This window comes from Balaenoptera borealis, assembly GCF_965194805.1.
Source record: "Balaenoptera borealis genome assembly, chromosome: 11".
In the NCBI taxonomy this organism is placed as follows: Eukaryota; Metazoa; Chordata; class Mammalia; order Artiodactyla; family Balaenopteridae; genus Balaenoptera; species Balaenoptera borealis.
The window spans coordinates 35,356,424-35,377,330 of record NC_138868.1 but is presented as its reverse complement, the minus strand read 5'-3'; the positions used below and the strand labels follow the sequence as shown (position 1 = coordinate 35,377,330).

The window sequence follows — 20,907 nt, the reverse complement described above, 5'->3', positions numbered from 1 at the left end:
TAAAAATAATGGTCATGGTAACTGAAGACTGAAGACAACTCAGCATTTAAATAATCAAATGACTTTTCCTTTTTTTCTTCAGTATTTTGGTAGTGAAATATTTTAATGGTAATGAAAGATTCTTAATCTTTCTTGGATCTGATTAAAGCTTTGGAACCTCTTCCTAAGAAAAAAGTAATTACACACACATGTACATGATAATGGTAATTTCAGTGTTTTTTCAGTAATGAAGTATTTTACACTATTGGGTAAACTTTGCATACCATACATGGTCCCAGAATAACTGTAGTAATTTTGCTTTCTTTGTCTGATATGTATAGGCATACTTAACAGAATACCTATTATACCTATTTTACTTTACATTTCCATTCTCATGTTTTCCTTCATTATTCTTTTTTTTTTCTTCTTAATCCAGGTCCACAAATGTGTATTATTTAAAGTTATTGTAAAGGGATTTAGGGAAATTTACTTTGAAGTCTCCTTTTTTTTTTTCTTTCCTTTATTTTTTATTGTTTTCTTCCTATTTTTTTTGTTCTTTTCTTCTGTCTTCTCCCACCCTCCAATTTAATTATTACACATACACATGCATATTCACATGAGTGATCATATTGAGGGTCTTGTTTGTTTGCGTGTCTGTTTTTGCAGGGGATCTTTTCTTTAATCCTGGGCAGGATTTGCTAACTCTCTATTGATTGCTTTACAGTCTGCAAAGCGATACAATTTGTTCCTGAGGCGGCGTCTTATGGTAACCAGTGCTGAATGCTGCTGCTTATGCTTTGGATGCATTGCTAGTGCTGCAGTGCTAGCCCGAGGCATTTTTGTTGCAATGAATACTATTGATTTGGGGGCCTTTGTCACTGATTCCTATTCCCCAGGCAACTGGGGTTTTAGAATGGTGATTCTTAATCTTTTTTGGGTCTGATTCAAGCTTTGGAAACTTTTCCTAAAAAAATGTAATTACATACACACATAAATACACTCACACGCACATACACATATACACACATGCAGTTTACATACAGTTTCAGAAGTTTACGAATCCCCATCAAGAATCCAAGTTTATAAACCTCAGAAAAACGACCTCATTCAATAGCCACCCAGATAATTTGCCTCACTATAAACAGGCATTTCCAAGAACAAATCAAACACAAATACAAATATAAATACAAACCTTACACACACTGCAAAAAATGATCTTAATGTCATGTCTTGAGCAAAACAAAAGAATGATGTGTTTTAATAGTGTTCAATTATATGGAACAAAATTATCAGGTTTTTCTGCCCCAGTTGGCTTCAACAAGTTTTTGTTAACAGTCCTAAGGCATGTACCTCATGGTGATTTACAAGGCTACCAGTGATTTCTCTGTATTTAAAATTTTTTTACAGTTTATAGTTAGGGCATGACATAATGATAGAAATTTGGGTTTTTCTAGGTAGCCAAAGGCTACCTTGGCCACCTTTCAGGAGAAGGGAATTACATATACCCATTTTGACTGAACATTCAGAAAATAATTAGATTCAATATTCTAGTTACTTTGTTTGTTCCCTAATAGACAAAAACTCTTGAGTGTGATTTTTGTTGATTTCTATGTGCACATCTTCTATCACCAGAACTTCTCTCTGTGGACCTAAATTTAGCTTGTTCAAACAATATGACCGCTTATAAATATATACTTTTTAAAAAAACCCTCTACCAGACAGAATATGACTGTCCCAGATTTAGAGCAAAAACATTATTGTTTTTTCCCTCTAATTTTTTGCTTTGATTGTATTTAATCTAATTAGTAGTTTTTTTCCTTCCCCAGTTGGCTCCACAAATTTTGGTGAATTTCATAAGATATGCTAATACTGTGATGATTTACAAGAGCTCAAATAATTTTTTTTGTTTTGTTCACCTTTTTTTAGTGATTTACAATCAAGATATAACATGATAACAGTTTGAATTTTTTCAGGAATTTTTTTTGTTTGTTTTGTTTTACTTTCTTTTAGCAAAAGAGAGATGATTATGTATCCTTTGACTGGGGTGTAGAGAACTCAAACATATCATTTGAATTACTGTATTTTGATGTGTAATCTCTAGACTCCCTGAATATTTTTTGTTTCTTCATTCTTTTTTCCACTCATTTCCTCCTGTGCACTGGGAGCTAGTTCTTTCTGAGACACATCAGTTATGCATTCATATAGATAAAATACAGTGATTCTGTTCATAGACCACAGATCAAACATGAGATTTTTGTCTTATTCTTACTTGACTGATCTACAACCAATCCTTTTTATGGGTGATCTGCCTGGCATGACTTGAATGAAAAACAGCATAGAGTACCATAAAAGAAACTCATAAACTAATATAAATACCAGTTATGAAAATTAAAAACCCAGTTCCCCATTCACAGGTTAGCTAAAGCAGTTGGAAAGTTGCCTATGTTATAAATTTGCATCACAGGGTTAGAGAGATCACTGACATGCACTGCATCATCTATTTACATCACTCTAGGTATTATATGTGGCCTATTCCAAATATTAACTATTACATATTATATATAAACTATAAAGAAGGCCAAATCAGTCAAACATGAAATCTCTTCTTTCTGAAGCTCTCTAGTGTTTTTGCAGTTTTGAAAGGGGAGGAATTAATGAACTACACATGTGAAAGCTGAATTTGTAAGTTTGACGATTATACTGAGAGAATTGATAACACAGATTTAAACAGCGGATTGCTTTTAGCTCACTTAGGAAGTTGATGTTGAAAGGAAATTTGCATGAGAGTTTACTTGTAGTGAAGTCAGCTGGCAAGCTAACTTGCTTTCTAATTTTTAACTGCATCTTGATTTCATTTTAACCCTTCAAAAGTTGAATTAGAAAGTAGCAATTTTATGAAAACATAAGCATTTATCATAAGTTTATGTTCTTGCAGTGAGATTCATTAATTGGTCTATAATTAATCATACCCCCAAAGTAGTGTGTGACCATGAATTATTTGTTGGAGTAATTGGTACGTTGTTTAATGAAGATAACAAGCCTCTCTGAATATGTATTTTGGATCAATGTATACATGTATTTATTTTGTGTTTTGGTATAATTGTAGCATTTTTATTGTGTGTGCATGCAGTAAATATGCTTAGCTTCATCTTGAGTCTTTATTGTTTAATATGTAACTTCTTTATGGCATTTCACTTTCTAAAATAAGCATGATCTTCTGTTGATGAAAACTCTGGTTGTCTTCATCTGTCATTTCAGGACTGAAAAAAATTAGATGACCAGTGACCAAATTTTAGCTAATTTTAATCAAATTCAGTGACCAAATTTTAGCTAATCCCTTTCATGTTTTTGCCGTCTGAAAATAAAACTATAATTTAAAGTTGTGTCATTCATGTCTCCTGCAGTTTAAAAAAGATGAACAAAGCAAAGATTCTATCTTCTTCCGAGATGGGATTAGGCAAATTGATTTTGTGCTTTCCTATGTTGATGACATAAAGAAAGAAGCTGAACTGAAGGCAGTAAGTACTTATGTAAGAGAGATGGGAATAATAAAAAGAAGCACGTTCTATACTTTGACAGGGGTGTTTCCTCTGAATTATGTTGTAAAAGTTAGCAGCCCCAGAGTGTTACTGAAAGCTGAAACTGAGTGAAAAGACTACAAAATACGCAGCCTAAGAATGGATGTGTAAAGTCAATTTTATTTTTTGGGTATTTTGGACAGTGACTTCTTTTTCTTCTCCCAAGTGACTGATATATTTTTTATATAGCTCACCTTTGATATTAAATGTGACCTCCAGAATTTGAGGTGTATGTCTGAATATAATATTTATCTTTTGTGTTTACTTTTCATTTCAACTTTCATTAATCCATTTTATCTGAATAGCCTTGATATTATGTTCTTTCTGACCTTATCACTTTCTGAACTTACATTATTTATTCATTTTTTTTACTTGTTTACTGTCTCCAACACCATAAATTAAGTTCACAAAACCAAGGACTTTGTCTTGTTCATTACTGTATACTCAAATGCTTAGAACAGCAGTTAGAGCATAATGGATGCTTAATAAATATTAGATATTTGAAATAATGAATTAATATATTAATTCATATGGGTAAGCATATAAACACACATTTGCTAACATACTTACATAGGAAATAAATGTCACATAAAGTAAAAAACTGTAGCTATTATCCCCATAAGGCCCTGTACATAGCCATTTCTGTCCATTTCTTCCACGCTTTGCCTGGAAACTCTTCCACCAGGCCTCTAAAATTCATTCACTATCATCACCATATTCAGCTCTTCTCTGAATGTCCCCTTCAAGCCTAGCTCCTCGGGTGGGTCTGGTGCCTTCCACAGCAGACCTCTCAAGCGGTGGTGGTTTTTCCCTTACACTTTTTCTGGAGATGGATGAATGCCTGCTCTCCTTTTATCTTTTTGTTGATTACAGCCTATCCTCCCTCGCTCAGCCTTGAAGCTCCTGAGTTTTAAATCTCATTGGAGTTATCGCTACCCTGCATTGTTGCTGTCATTAATCTGTCCCTGGTCTTCTGTTCTATTTCTCAACAATTTTAGCTCCTGGATCACTATCACTCTCTCCACAAATACTCCCTTTTTAAGTATTGTCTCAATGGTTATCTAGATGATTATTTTGGCATCCTAGCCTCTCTGTTCCTTGAACTCCCTTTTGCAAGTATCTTAGTCTCTAACTCAGCCATTCACTCCCCTAGAGCTTGTCATTACTAACAACTACAACTCTTTATATTCTCATTCAAAGTATCCAACTGTCTGACCAATCCCTCGAATATGTCTGACAAATACTCTTCTTCCTTCAACTGCACCAGGACCAGATAAGATACAATTATCTTAACTACCTTTTTACTGCTTCTCCTTATCTTTATGCTCTTCTTTATGCTTATTCAGTTTAAATCTCATATCAAATTATACTCTATTGCATGTGCCATCAAATCCCTTGCCCATCTCTCAATTGTACTTAACTTTGAAAAACAATTTTAGTTAAACCCAACTCTCCACCTGCTAATGCTAGAACCATGCAGAAAGACAGACATACAATTCACTTACTGGTTTTATCTCATATTTGTGCTGATAGACCTCAACTCGGTCCTTAATGCTATCTGGCAGTCATACTTTACTTCCTTAATTTATTCAGTTTCCCACTCTCCTGGGTGACTGTTTTATAACTTTTTCCCTCTCACACCTTCTATGTATCCTCCCCATTTTCAAGCTTAGCTGACCACTTTTCTAAGTCACTGAGAAAACTGAAGCAAGTAGAAGAGAAATTCTTAATTTTCATTACCACATTTGTCCATCTACCAGCATCTTCCACCTGTATAATCTACCTTTCTTCCTTTTACCATAGATGAACTATTTATCCTTCTATCTAAAGCCAACACATTTGCTTGTGTTCTGGATCCCTTTCTTCTTGCCTAACATTTAGGAGTCAACAAGACTACCCCCAGGTTTGCTGACTCACTTAAAAGGACTCACAGGACACAGCATGTAGCCGTACTCAATGGCTATGTTTTATTGCAATGAAATAATAAAAGCAAAATCAGCAAAAGGAAAAGATGCATGGGGCAAAGTCCAGAGAAAACCAGGAGCAAGCTTATAAGAGTTCTCTCCCAGTGGAGTCACACAGGATGCAGTTAATTCCTCCAGTAACAATGTATGACATCACATTGGAAGTACTGTCTACTAAGGAAGCTCATTAAAGACTCAGTACTGCAGGATCTTATTGGGGGCTGGTCCTGTAACCTTCTGCCTATCTCATACCAACATTTCGTAGTCCCGGAAGAAAGCAGATGTTCAGTATGAACTACATAGTTTGTACAAACAGTTGAGGTAAAGTGAGCCACTCTTAGTAGTTCTGGGAATGGTGGGAACCCTCACAAAAACCAAGTTCCCAGACACCAGAACCAACCTTGCAGGCGGGCCTTTCTAAAGATAGCAGTTTCAAGCCTGTTATATTAACTCTTTTCTGCATACCTACCTAGGGGTATTGCTTTTACAATTCTTTCCTCTCTCTTAAAATTGCATTTTGTGTTGTTCTTTACCGGATCATTTCTTTCAACAAATAAATGTGCTGTTAATTCTTCCGTATTAAAAATGAATTAAAAAGCAAGCACGAAAACCTCCTTTTAATCTCAATTTCCCTGCCAGCCAATGTCGATTTCTCAATTTCCTTTTTGCCCAGTTTTCTCTTAAACCCATTCCTATCAGGCCTTAACGTCACCCACTCTGCTTATCTTCAGATAAATGAATCTAATGATCAAGTTTCAACCCTCATCTTGCTTGACCTGTTAGCAGCATTTGCCACTGCTTACCATTCCCTTCTCTACAGTTTATGTTCTTCACTCAGCTTCCAGGTCTCCACATTCTCTTAGTTTTCTTCTTATTTCACTAGCCACGCCTTCTCAATCTTTTCTTCTCCCTGATTTCTTGTTATTGTAGTGCCTCAGGTTCAGTCCTTAATCCTCTTCTTTTCTCAGCCTACATTGATTTCTTTGGTGATGCATCCTGTCTCACAGTTTTAAAATTTAAAACCATGTTTGTGCTAATTCCAACATTTACCTTTCCAGTTTGTACTTCTTTCCCATGTGACTATTCTGCATCTCTACTTGGAAGTCTTACAGAATCTCAGACTCAGCAGGTCTAAAATGAACTCCTGGACTTCCCCTGAAAGCCTGATTCATCTACAAGTCTTCCCCAACTACAATTATTTATCATACATTTCAGTAGTTGCAAAGGATATAATTTATAATATTTTGTAAATGGTCCAGTTTTTAGCCTATATCCCTAGAAGGTAAATACCATGGAAATTTGACACTCACCATCATTTATTTTAAAAAATGAATTATATGAAGAAACTCTTTTTTAGCACTTCGAATTTTACATCATTTATTTTTCTCCACCTAGAATTTTCCTTCCACTCTCTCCACATAATTTTTTCCTCATTTAAGTGTTTTGTCTTTGGGAGTCTTTTGTTGTTTGTTCAGTCTTAAGTTTGCTACAACAAATGTGTATATACCTTGAAATGTTTTTATTTTCACCAGAACAGTCTAAGCCTTAAACTTTTTCTTTTGTTTTGAGGGTTTTGTTTTTTTTTTTTACAATTGTACAAGTGTATAATTGATAAAACATCATGAATATACTATAATATTTGACAGGTAGTTATCAAACATCAAAAGTAAAGTCATCCTAAATGCATCAATTAATGAAATGAACACAGGGGCTTTAAACAATATTTTCCACATCTTACTCCTCCGCCATCTAGTGGGAAGCAGACACATAGCACAGGGAGATCAGCTCGGTGCTTTGTGACCACCTAGAGGGGTGGGATAGGGAGGGTGGGAGGGAGACGCAAGAGGGAGGAGATATGGGGATAGATGTATATGTATAGCTGATTCACTTTGTTATAAAGCAGAAAGTAACACACCATTGTAAAGCAATTATAGTCCAATAAATATGTTAAAAAAACCCAAAAAACAATATTTTCCTTATTTGTAGATGAATGAGAATTATTCCTATAATGAGATGGTTCAGCTTCAAGTATATTCTATTTTTATATATGTTTGTATAAATTAAGCTTGTTCAGATAAATAAGTAGATTGGAATAGAAAAGGTACTGTTTTAGCAGTTTGAATCTTTTTTGAGCTCCTGAATTATAGCCCCAAATTACAAAGTGATTTATCATAAAAGTAATGTTTAATGGTCTGTCACCTAATAATCCTCTTAGCTCAGCCTTCAGTTTTACTGAACTCAGAGAATTGGTGTCCACATGACTTGCAAAAGCATTTGTTACTACAGTGAGAAGATTTACTTTTTTTAATACTGATAACAATATTTTGAATGTCCCTCTCTGCCCCTTGTTGTTTTGTTTTGTTTTTGCTTTCCTGGATGTTCACAGCCTGCCTTTTCTTTGGTAACCTAGGAGAAGGGCAATTGTGAAAGGGTATCAGAGAGTGAAAATTATTCATAGACATATTCTCACATGTAGTAAACTTTGGAAATGGAGAAAAAGAACCCATTAAAATTATATTTTATTCCTTGTAAAGTTTGAAGATCTCTCAAGGTGGACATATCCATTTGAAGATGTGTCCTGTAATATCCTAGTGAAACCTTTTAAAATTTCAGTTACTATTTTTCACACTTAAGTCATATTTTTTTACATTTAAGTCACATTTACAGTTTTTCACACTTACATGAGTTAAATCATACTTGAATTATAGTTAAATCACTGTTACAATTTTTTCACACTTAAATCATAAAGCCAAAAGATTTTTCGACAATTAATCATTGTTTTAAAGCCCACAGTAATGATTATTTGCATTTAATTGAATTAAATTTAATTTTAATTTTTCTAAGTGAAATTATTCTTCATGATTAAAAAGTCGTGATGATATTTTGGCTTAAAATTGCATTAAATATGTCCTTTATTTGAAGAATACTGATATCTTTGTAGTACTGAATCTTCCTGACTAGGAGTATAATATGTCTCTCTGTTTATCAAATTTTTTATGTTAATTAATAAAGTTTTCTGCATTTTTTTCAGATAGAGGTCCTGCATATTTCCTGGAGATTATTCCTAGATATATTGGATTTTTATAGTTATACTGTGATTTATAATATAGGTGAAAAGCATGCCATGGCACTCAGATGGGGGTAATACATAGAGTACTTTTACATACAACCAAGGGACCATCTGGAGGCACAGTCATTGTGTAACAAGTCTGTTTATCGCTGGGCAAATAAAAGGGTTTTACATAATTCTACTAATTTGTTTTTCCATAGGAAAGAAGAAAAGAGTTTGAACAAAATCTCAGAAAAATAGGTCTTGAGTTGGAAATTGAAGATAAAATGGTAAATGTAATTGTTAATCTATATCAGAGTCTTGGTTTTTTAAGTTTTGTTTTCTTCTCCTCTGACCTTTGACTGGCTAGACTTTGTGTTTGGGAGTAAAACAATAGCTTTTTTGGCTACTGACATGTAACTGGGGATGGTAAGGCCTGTGGTCTTCCAGGTAAATAAGTAGGTCGGTGCTCTGAATTTGAGATGATAAGGGATGAGTGGAACACTTTAAAAATAGGCATAAATAGTTCTAGTCAGGATCCAGAGAAAGTAAAGACATGGTTTTTGTTTCATATCTGTGTCATTTTGAAGGCAGCCTATAATCTAGCACCCTAACTAGTTAACCTGGCTATCTTGCAACACAACCTTCTAGTTAAGCCAAGACACTTTTTGTGCTCGTGAATATGCCAAGTTTTTGTTTTTTTTTTTTAACCTCCTACCATTTACTGGTTTTCTAGAATTTCCTTCAAAATTACTTTTAAAGACCTATTTCAGATCCCACCCTGTCCATGAAACTCTAATACTCTCTACTTCTAAATTAATAGTCTCTACTTATTTATCCCTGTTTTTTACTGAACTAGTAAATATGAATTATACCACATATTCTATCTGTAACTTAATTATTCTTCTGTGTAATGAACCCTTATTACCTAAAGTTCCTCCTTTAAGTGTAGGTGATACATCAAAACTGGGTAAGAAGAGGGAGTATATCTTATACTTTGTATGTATTTCTCATGTACCCTAAACACAGTTCTAAACTTATAGCTAGTTGCTAAATACTTGAGAGATTTCCCAGAACCACATGTGTTTCTATGGACTTCAGACTAGTGTACATTGACCCTGAAATATATTTTTTAAAATATTCTTTGTCTCTGTCTGTCTCTATGTCTCTCTCTCTCTCTCTCTCTCTCTCTCTCACACACACACACACATATAGTGTACACATATATACATATATATGTAAGTATAATATGTATAACTGTTTTGAGCATTTGCAAAGTTTTGCTGAAATTTTTCAATAAATTGAAAATACTTGATGTCTTTAATTTGAGATTTTGTAAAATTTTCTTTCTTTAATCAACTCAGTAATCTTTCTGTTATTTTGCCTCCATTTTATACAGAACTCCGAAGATGGGAAAACTTATTTTGTCAAGATCCATGCCCCTTGGGAGGTATTAGTTACTTACGCTGAAGTGTTGGGAATCAAAATGCCTATTAAGGAGAGTGATATTCCTCGAGCTGACAAAATCCCTTTTAGCTGTATGCTTGGGCCTCTGAAGCTCCCAAGGAATGTGAAGCATCCTCATGCTGAATATTTCACTGCCCAATTCACCAGACATCGGCAGGAGCTCTTCCTCATTGAAGATGAGTCAAGCTTCTTTCCATCCTCATCAAGAAACAGAATTGTAGGTAGAGAAGACCTTTGGGCACATCCCTTGGAGTAAGGGATGTGTGCCTGTGTGTGCTTTTATATGTGTGTGTGTGCGATACTATGTCTATAAGGTGTTTCTGTGTAAATTTCGATAAGTGTTCGGTGGTATTGGGCAGGTTTGAAAGGCTACTTGGACCGCTTAACCCTGTTAACCTCCCTACTTCTCCAGCTGTCGTTTAAAAATGAGTGGTTGACAGTGTGGACACAGCAAAGAGAGGCCTCATGCAATATTGGGGAAATGACTTAATTGAGAGCCAGAGGACTTTGGTTTTGTAAGATTTTTGTAAAATGGTTTTATAAACTTATAGTTTGGTTTTATAAATTCAGTGCCTAGCAGAAGGAATATTGGTCATTCCAACTGGAAATGGAATGTTTTAATTTCTTTGTATATGGTGTTGACTGAAAAAAATGCACAACCTAAAAGTTGAGAATTATGTTTTATTCAAGGACATTACTGCGAACTCTGAGGAACTGTTATAACAGGTAAGGGAGGAGCCAGGATATATAGGACTTGTTGCTGGAAAAAATACATATAGTGGGACATTGAAAGATTACTGCTAATCACAAAAACCAGATATCTCAAGTTAATGATTTTAGTGCTTTTCTACGCATGGGAAGATGCAAGCGTCTGGGCTCATTGAAATTATTCCTTTGATATGCCTCTTAACTACGTAGGAGGTGTATCCTGTTTTTCTCCATCCTGAATCCCCTGTTGTGGGGAGGCTACAGTGGCTGATGGCTTGGTGGCAGGCAACATTCCTTGTTTACTGAAATGGCAGGTGCCATATTACTTTGTTCACAATAGATAGCATTTGAGAAACATCTGAACTTTTTCCTTTCATTTAAAACTGTTTTCAATCTTTCCTTTTTTTAAATTTTTGTTTTAATTTTTGTTTTCAGTCTTTTGAATAATATTTCCTCTCCATTTGTAGTCCTAGGGTCTTGAAATTTCCCATTGATAACCTCTCTCCTAATCACAGTTTCTGTGCCACTGTCTCTTCCTGTTAAGATAGGAGTAATAGCCACCTCATAAGTTACCCTGAGAATTCAATGAGTTAAGGTATGCATGACTTTGAATAGTTTCTGGAACATACTAAGTGTTCAATAAGTGTGAGATATTATTATTGATCTGACTTCATAGGAAAAAAAATTCAGGTTCTTTGTTGCTCTTACCGCATGTATCTGTTACCTATTTCTGAAGTTACCAGGGTCCTAACAATCACAAGACCCTTCCCCTTGAGACTACTTACTCTCTTTCCCTGAAGAATGAGAGACTTCATTCCCTTTAGGTTCAGCACTCTTAAGTGTCTAAGAAGCATTTTGAAATAATCATTTTTCTAATCCCTAGTTATATTTTTTTTTAAAAATTCACTGACAGGAATATTAAACAAAATGTAGTGCCTAGAATTTACATAAAAATTGTAAATCCACAGACTAAAAATTTCCTTCCTTTTCCTACCTGGATTAAAAAGTAGCAGCAGCAACAACAAATATAAGAGGCAACTTTAAGGGAATGTTGAGCACACGGCATGGAATCAGAAGGCCTGGTTTCAGTTAATAGCTCTACTGTCTAAACAAGATAACCTCTTAAAACAGAGAGAATGGTAGACTGGCATTTTTCGGAAGATCAAATGAAAGAATGTACATGAAGCACTCTGCAAATCGTGAATCCTTCAGATATACTTGTTGCATTAAAAAGTTGCTAACAAAAGACCAGTGAACCTGTAGGAACAACTTAGCAACTTGCTCAAATATAGAAATGTCAGTACTCATTTATCTTTGCTTGTTCTTTGTAAAGAGTGCCAATGTCTTAGGTTAATTCAGCATTAAAACTCAACAGTTGGGATGAATTGGGAGATTGGGAATGACATATATACACTAATATGTATAAAATAGATAACTAATAAGAACCTGCTATATAAAAAATAAATAAAATAAAATTAAAAAATTAAAAAAAAAAACCACAACAATTTCCTCTCCTTCATAGTGGAGCAGTACTGTTCTTGCTCTGTTCAGGAAATTATTTGGAAGATTGATGTAGAAAATACCCTTCCTTTCTTTTCTTTCTTTTTTTTTTTTTAAAACCCCCAACTCCCTGAAGGGTTTCAGCAAAGCATTTTTAAAATTTATTATTTATTTATTATTTATTTATTTTTTGGCTGTGTTGGGTATTTGTTTCTGTGCGAGGGCTTTCTCTAGTTGCGGCAAGCGGGGGCCACTCTTCATCGCAATGCGTGGGCCTATCACTATCGCGGCCTCTCTTGTTGCGGAGCACAGGTTCCAGACACGCAGACTCAGTAGTTGTGGCTCACAGGCCTAGTTGCTCCACGGCATGTGGGATCTTCCCAGACCAGGGCTCGAACCCATGTCCCCCGCATTGGCAGGCAGATTCTCAACCACTGCGCCACCAGGGAAGCCCTACCCTTCCTTTCTATCTTCATCCAGAATACTGTAGTTCACGTATGTACAAATGTACAGTATTACAAGAGCATCTTACATTGGTACAGAATTTCATACTTTTTAAAGCATCTTCACAATCATCATGACATCTTAGTCTCATGATATATATTTCTAATATCTAATTTATAGATGTAACATAATTTTATAAAACATTTTCACCTCTGACAGTTTTTGAGTTTGTTTCCAATTTTTCTGATGTTGCGAACATTTCTGCTGTTTACTACATATTTCGGCATATATGTAAATTTTTCTGCAAAATAGATACCACATAGAAAGTTTCTGGATCTAAGAGCATGCACATTTAAAAATGTATATGTGTTACACTATCACCCTTTACAAAATTATGTACTAATTTAGAGTCCTATTAACAACATAGGAGAATGCTGTTTTCCACATATCTTTCTCAACACTAAAGAGTACCAATCTTTCTTTTTCTTTCTTTTTAAACTGTAGCATAACATACATAGAGATAGGCCCACAAGTGTGCACCGCTCTTTGAATTCAACCACAAAATGAACACAGCTATGTAACCACCACCCAGATCAAAAGAGAAAACTTTCCTAGCCCTCCAGAAGCCCTAGTGCCTCCTTCCAGTCACTATTCCTGTCCTTCTCAGCAGAGGTACAATCTCACTTGTAACAGCAGAGATTAGCATAGTCTGTTTTTAAACTTTATAAAAAATGGAATCATACGGTATGTATTCTTTTGAGTCTGGCTTCTTTGGCTCAATATTTATTTGGTTGGTTAAATTAGCTATGGTTGGTTAATTGTATGAACTTTTATTCATTAATTTTCATTACTTTCTATGGAAACTTATTTGTGTATGTATCATTATGGTTTAATTTGCAATCTCAAATGAGATTGATCTCCTTGTTTATGTTTATTGGGCATTTAGATATGCACTTTTGTTAAGTCCCTGCTAATGTCTCTTGATTTTGTTTTTCAGTTAGGTCTTCCCTTGTTGATTTGTAGGAACAGTTTATATATTCTTTATTTGAACCCTTTATTCATTATATATTTTACTGATATTTTCTTACTTTGTGCTTCCTTTTTCATCCTTTTTATGGTTTCTTTTCATAAACAGATGTTTTTAATTTTAATGCACACTTGACTCTTGAACAACATGGGTTTGAAATGCAAGGGTCCACTTATACATGGATTTTTTTCAATAGTAAATACTACACTACTACATGATCCATGGTTGGTTGAATTCTTAGATGTGGAACCACAGATATGGAGGGACCTTGTGTACAGAAGGCAAACTATATATTATACTCACATTTTTGGCTGCCCAAAGGGTCAGTGCCCCTACCCCAACGTTGTTCAAGGGTCAACTGTAGTCTACTTTCTCAAGCCTTTACTTTATGAATAAAGCTTTTAACCTTTAACTGCCACCAAGATCATTAAGTTATTTCCTGTATTCTAGAAGTTGTATTATTTTACTTTTTACATTGAGAACTACTGTCCACTTGGAATTAATTTTTGTTCATGGTGCAAAATAGGGGCCTTTTCTGCCCCATATGTATAGTCATTTGACTTACACCAATTATTGAAAACATTCAACTTTTCATATTGTTTTACAGTTCCCTCTTTGTCGTAACTCATGTGTCTAGATATTCATAGATCTACTTCTGGGTTTGATTCTGCTGCTTTGATCTGTGTCCATTTTTGTATCCATACTGACAATGTTGAACTTTGCCTGAGTTCTGTTCCTGGAAAATCGGGACAATTTAAAGAAATCTCCCACTCTTCCTGTTCTGTAAAACTGCTTACTGCAAAGAACCACCCTTCCCTATATGACTTAAAGAGTATTCATAGATAACCCCCCTGTTTGACTTGACAGCACTGTTTGCCAAGTAATTTATTCTAAATTCATCTGCTAATTGAAGTGTTCATCAGTATTAGTTGTCTCTATCCCAAATAATAATAATAATAATAATAATAATAATAAAAATAAAAACTTCTCATATATCTATGTGGAGCAGGTAGTTACAGCTTGGAACCAGGTACCTAGACTACACTCCCATAGAGCCAAGGAAACAGGGATGTTATCTTTCTTGATGTTTACATTTAAAAGAGATGGTTCCTGGAAAACTTAAGAAAAACACTCTTGAGTTATGAAACTGGCAAGAGGCTTATTTAGCTTTTAAAAATATTTACATTACATCTCAAAGAGAAGAGAAAAAGAATTTATAATTACAAGTTCTCTAAAGGAAATGCTCTAAGATTTGGCACCAGGGAAATTTCAGTTCTTTCCTTCCTTCCTCTGTCCCTCCATCTTTCTTTACTCTCTTTCTTCTTTCTCTCTCTTTCTCCTTTCCTTCCTTCCTTCCTTCCTCCCTCCCTCCCTCCCTTGCTCCCCACCTCTCTCTCTTTCTTTCTTATTGATATATTTTAACATATACCAAACTCATGTATCCAAATTTGTATTCTTCTTAAAGTAATCATATTTGCAAGTATATACTTAATCCAGTGACCCTGCAAATATGCAAAATAATTTTGAGATTCCTTAAAATACTCTTACTGTTAATAATAGCAAACACTTAAATAGCACTTACTATGTACTAGGCATTATTTTTTTTTTTTGTACAACATAGTGATTCAATAATTTTGCAGATTATACTCCATTTAAACTTATAAAATACTGGCTATATTCCCTGTGCTGTACAATACATCCATGTATCCTATTTATTTTATTCATAGTAGTTTGTACCTCTTATTCCCTATCCCTATGTCACCCCTCCCTCCATCCCTCTCCACACTGGTAACCACTAGTTTGTTCTCTATCTTTGTGAATCTGTTTCTGTTTTGTTATATTCATTCATTTATTTTATTTTTTAGTTTCTACATATTGCATTCTACTGTAAGTGATAACTTACAGTAATTGTCTTTCTCTGACTTATTTCACTAAGAATAATACCCCCCATGTCCATCCATGTTGTTGTGAACGGCAAAATTGACTTCTTTTTTTGTGGCTGAGTAGTATTTTAGATCTATACTTACCCTTACAGTTTCTTCCTTTTGTTATTACTTTACGGTAATAAAGGTTAGACACAGGTTAGACACATTCCCATTCTTTGTTTCATAAATGGTTAGCTGAACTATGTATCCTCATTGATCCCTTGAAACAAAGGACTGTTAGGTAAATTAACCAAAATTCAGTTGAACTTACTTCTCCAAAAGACCCTAAACTTTGATGCACCCTCAACCTTAGCCAATGTTGGCATGTAGACTAGCCCTTCCTTAACACAAAGAAAGACACTTCCTGAACTTGGCTTACTTCTCCCTATAAAAGAAGTCATTTTATGCTTGGCTTTTCAGATGTTCCCAGATCTCTCTATTGCAACAGTCCCCCTCATCCTCTTGCAGTAATCGTTAAAATCTTTCCTAAGTTTGGATTTGTTTTTGTTTGACAACACCATGCTGTATTTATTACCATAGCTTTATAATAAGTCTTAATATCTGGAAGAGTAAAATTTTCCACTTTGTTAGCTCCCCAGTACAGAGTTCTTTTTGGAGAATCTTTTTGGTGAATCTTTCCTAGGGAAATAATCCAAAGTATGTAAAATAGTTAATATTTATCACATTATTTATAAAATTAAAACAACTTTGCATAAATTATCATTTATTTACAAAGACGTAATATTAAACTGCCCTTAAAATGAATAACCAGATTAGATAATGATGATTATCTAATGTTTGTCAAGGGTGACAAACATTGCAATCAACAATTCCTTAAACAATAAAATATTTAAAAGGGGAGGTGAAGAGAAGTATATCTAAAACAGTACTAAGAAGAAGGACCTTCAAGATGGAGGAGTAAGATGTGGAGATCACCTTCCTCCCCACAAATACATCAAACACATCTACATGTGGAACAGCTCCTACAGAACACCTACTGAACACTGGCAGAAGACCTCAGACTTCCCAAAAGGCAAGAAACTCTCCATGTACCTGGCCGTGTGGCTGACAGGGTCTTGGTACTCTGGCCGGGTGACAGGCCTGAGACTCTGAGGTGGGAGAGCCAAGTGCAGGACATTGGACCACCAGAGACCTCATAATATCAATTGGCAAGAGATCTCCCAGAGATCTCCATTTCAATGCTAAGACCTAGCTCCACTCAATGACCAGCAAGCTCCAGTGCTGGACACTCCATGCCAAACAACTAGCAAGACAGGAACACAACCCCACCCATACGCAGAGAGGCTGCCTAAAATCATAATAAGTTCACAGACACCCCAAAACACACCACTGGATGCAGTTCTGCCCATCAGAAAGACAAGATCCAGCCTCATCCACCAGTGCACATGCACCAGTCCCCTCTGGGCAGACACCAAAAATAACGGGAACTACAAACCTGCAGCCTGCAAAAAGGAGACCCCAAACACAGTAAGTTAAGTAAAATGAGAAGACAGAGAAACACACAGCATATGAAGGAGCAAGATAAAAACCTATCAAACCAAACAAATGAAGAGGAAATAGGCAGTCTACCTGAAAAAGAATTCAGAGTAGTGATAGTAAAGATGATCCAAAATCTTGGAAATAGAATGGAGAAAATACAGAAACGTTTGACAAGGACCTAGAAGAACTAGAGAGCAAACAAACAATGATGAACAACACAATAAATGAAATTAAAAATTCTCTAGAAGGAATCAATAGCAGAATAACTGAGGCAGAAGAATGGATAAGTGACCTGGAACATAAAATAGTGGAAATAACTACTGCAGAGCAGAAAAAACAAAAAAGAATGAAAAGAGTTGAGGGCAGTCTCAGAAACCTCTGGGACAACATTAATCACAACAACATTCGAATTATAGGGGTCCCAGAAGAAGAAGAGAAAAAGAAAGGGACTGAGAAAATATTTGAAGAGATTATAGTTGAAAACTTCCCTAATATGGGAAAGGAAATAGTCAATCAAGTCCAGGAAATGCAGAGAGTCCCATACAGGATAAAGCCAAGGAGAAACACACCAAGACACATATTAATCAAACTATCAAAAATTAAATACAAAGGAAAACTATTAAAAGCAGCAAGGGAAAAGCAACAAATAACATACAGGGGAATCCCCATAAGGTTAACAGCTTATCTTTCAGCAGAAACTCTGCAAGCCAGAAGAGAGTGGCAGGACATATTTAAAGTGATGAAAGGGAAAAACCTACAACCAAGATTACTCTACCCAGCAAGGACCTCGTTCAGATTCGAAGGAGAAATTAAAACCTTTACAGACAAGCAAAAGCTAAGAGAATTCAACAACACCAAACCAGCTTTACAACAAATGCTAAAGGAAATTCTCTAGGCAGGAAACACAGGACAAGGAAAAGACCTACAATAACAAACCCAAAACAATTAAGAAAATGGGAATAGGAACATGCATATTGTTAATTATCTTAAAGGTAAACGGATTAAATGCTCCAGCCAAAAGACATAGACTGGCTGAATGGATATAAAAACAAGACCCATATATATGCTGTCTACAAGAGACTCACTTCAGACCTAGCGACACATATAGACTGAAAGTCAGGGGGTGGAAAAAGGTATTCCATGCAAATGGAAATCATAAGAAAGCTGCAGTAGCAATTCTCATATCAGACAAAATTGACTTTAAAATAAAGACTATTACAAGAGACAAAGAAGGACACTACATAATGATCAAAGGATCAATCCAAGAAGACAATATAACAATTGTAAATATTTATGCACCCAACATAGGAGCACCTCAATACATAAGGCAAGTACTAACAGCCATAAAAGGGGAAATCAACAGTAACACAATCATAGTAGGGGACTTCAACACCCCACTTTCACCAATGGACAGATCATCCAAAATGAAAATAAATAAGGAAACACAAACTTTAAATGACACATTAAACAAGATGGACTTAATTGATATTTATAGGACATTCCATCCAAAAACAACAGAATACACTTACTTCTCAAGTGCTCATGGAACATTCTCCAGGAGAGATCATATCTTGGGTCACAAATCAAGCCTTGGTAAATTTAAGAAAATTGAAATTGTATCAAGTATCTTTTCCGACCACAATGCTATGAGACTAGATATAAATTACAGGAAAAAAACTGTAAAAAATACAAACACATAGAGGCTAAAGAATACGCTACTAAATAACCAAGAGATCACTGAAGAAATCAAACAATACTTAGAAACAAATGACAATGAAAAGATGACACGACAACCCAAAACCTATGGGATGCAGCAAAAGCAGTTCTAAGAGGGAAGTTTATAGCAATACAATCTTACCTCAAGAGACAAGAAACATCTCAAATAAACAACCTAACCTTACACCTAAAGCAATTAGAGAAAGAAGAACAAAAAAAACCTCCAAAGTTAGCAGATGGAAAGAAATCATAAAGATCAGATCAGAAATAAATGAAAAAGGAATGAAGGAAACAATAGCAAAGATCAATAAAACTAAAAGCTGATTCTTTGAGGAGATAAACAAAATTGATAAACCATTAGCCAGACTCATCAAGAAAAAAAGGGAGAAGACTCAAATCAATAGAATTAGAAATGGAAAAGGAGACGTAACAACTGACACTGCAGAAATACAAACGATCCTGAGAGATTACTACAAGCAACTATATGCCAATAAAATGGACAATCTGGAAGAAATGGACAAATTCTTAGAAAAGCACAACCTTCTGAGGCTGAACCAGGAAGAAATAGAAAATATAAACAGACCAATCACAAGGAATGAAATTGAAACTGTGATTAAAAATCTTCCAACAAACAAAAGCCCAGGACCAGATGGCTTCACAGGCGAATTCTATCAAACATTTAGAGAAGAGCCAACACCTATCCTTCTCAAACTCTTCCAAAATATAGCAGAGGGAGGAACACTCCCAAACTCATTCTGTGAGGCCACCATCACCCTGATACCAAAACCAGACAAAGATGTCACAAAAAAAGAAAACTACAGGCCAATATCCCTGATGAACATAAGTGCAAAAATCCTCAACAAAATACTAGCAAACAGAATGCAACAGCACATTAAAAGGATTATACACCATGATCAAGTGGGGTTTATCCCAGGTATGCAAAGATTCTTCAATATACACAAATCAATCAAAGTGATACACCATATTAACCAACTGAAGGATAAAAGCCATATGATAATCTCAATAGATGCAGAAAAGTTTTCAACAAGATTCAACACCCATTTATGATAAAAAACTCTCCAGACAGTAGGCATAGAGGGAACTTACCTCAACATAATAAAGGCCATATATGACAAACCCACAGCCAACATCGTTCTCAATGGTGAAAAATTGAAACCATTTCCACTAAGAGCAGGAACAAGACAAGGTTGCCCACTCTCACCACTATTATTCAACATAGTTTTGGAAGTTTTAGCCACAGCAGTCAGAGAAGAAAAAGAAGTAAAAGGAGTCCAAGTCGGAAAAGAAGTAGTTAAAATGTCACTGTTTGCAGATGACATGATACTATATATACTGAATCCTAAAGATGCTACCAGAAAACCACTAGAGCTAATCAGTGAATTTTGTAAAGTAGCAGGATACAAAATTAATGCACAGAAATCTCTTGCATTCCTATACACTAATGATGAAAAATCTGAAAGAGAAATTAAGGAAATGCTGCCATTTACCATTGCAACTAAAAGAATAAAATACCTAGGACTAAACTTACCTAAGGAGACAAAAGACCTGTATGCAGAAAACTATAAGACACTGATGAAAGAAATTAAAGATGATACAAACAGATGGAGAGATATACCATGTTCTTTGATTGGAAGAATCAACATTGTGAAAATGACTCTACTACCCAAAGCAATCTGCAGATTCAGTGCAATCCCTATCAAACTACCAATTTCATTTTTCACAGGACAATAACAAAAAATTTCACAATTTGTATGGAAACACAAAACACCCCGAATAGCTAAAGCAATGTTGAGAAAGAAAAACGGAGCTGGATGAATCAGGCTCCTGGACTTCAGACTATACTACAAAGCTACAGTAATCAAGACATTATGGTACTGGCACAAAAACAGAAATATAGATCAATGGAACAGGATAGAAAGCCCAGAGATGAACTCACACACATATGGTCACCTTATCTTTGATAAAGGAGGCAAGAATATACAATGGAGAAAAGAGAACCTCTTCAATAAGTGGTGCTGGGAAAACTGGA

At 35.1% G+C, this 20,907-nt stretch overlaps 1 protein-coding gene and 1 long non-coding RNA gene across 12 annotated transcripts in view; one reads left to right on the top strand and one right to left on the bottom strand.

Annotated features, from left to right (window-relative positions):
* LOC309606032 overlaps positions 1-20,907 on the bottom strand; it is a 1,194,635-nt gene that overhangs the window by 486,925 nt on the left and 686,803 nt on the right. The gene's annotated exons all lie outside the window — the stretch shown is intronic.
* ANO5 (anoctamin 5) overlaps positions 1-20,907 on the top strand; it is a 100,484-nt gene that overhangs the window by 30,640 nt on the left and 48,937 nt on the right. For 6 of the 11 annotated variants that reach the window (XM_082342415.1, XM_082342414.1, XM_082342413.1 and 3 more), the window contains exons 4-7: positions 704-745; positions 3,384-3,497; positions 8,792-8,860; positions 9,970-10,254. In XM_082342415.1, the coding sequence (XP_082198541.1) occupies positions 704-745; positions 3,384-3,497; positions 8,792-8,860; positions 9,970-10,254 (510 nt within the window). The remainder of the gene's footprint in view (positions 1-703; positions 746-3,383; positions 3,498-8,791; positions 8,861-9,969; positions 10,255-20,907) is intronic. The other 5 variants (XM_082342419.1, XM_082342418.1, XM_082342410.1 and 2 more) reach the window with 1 other exon arrangement.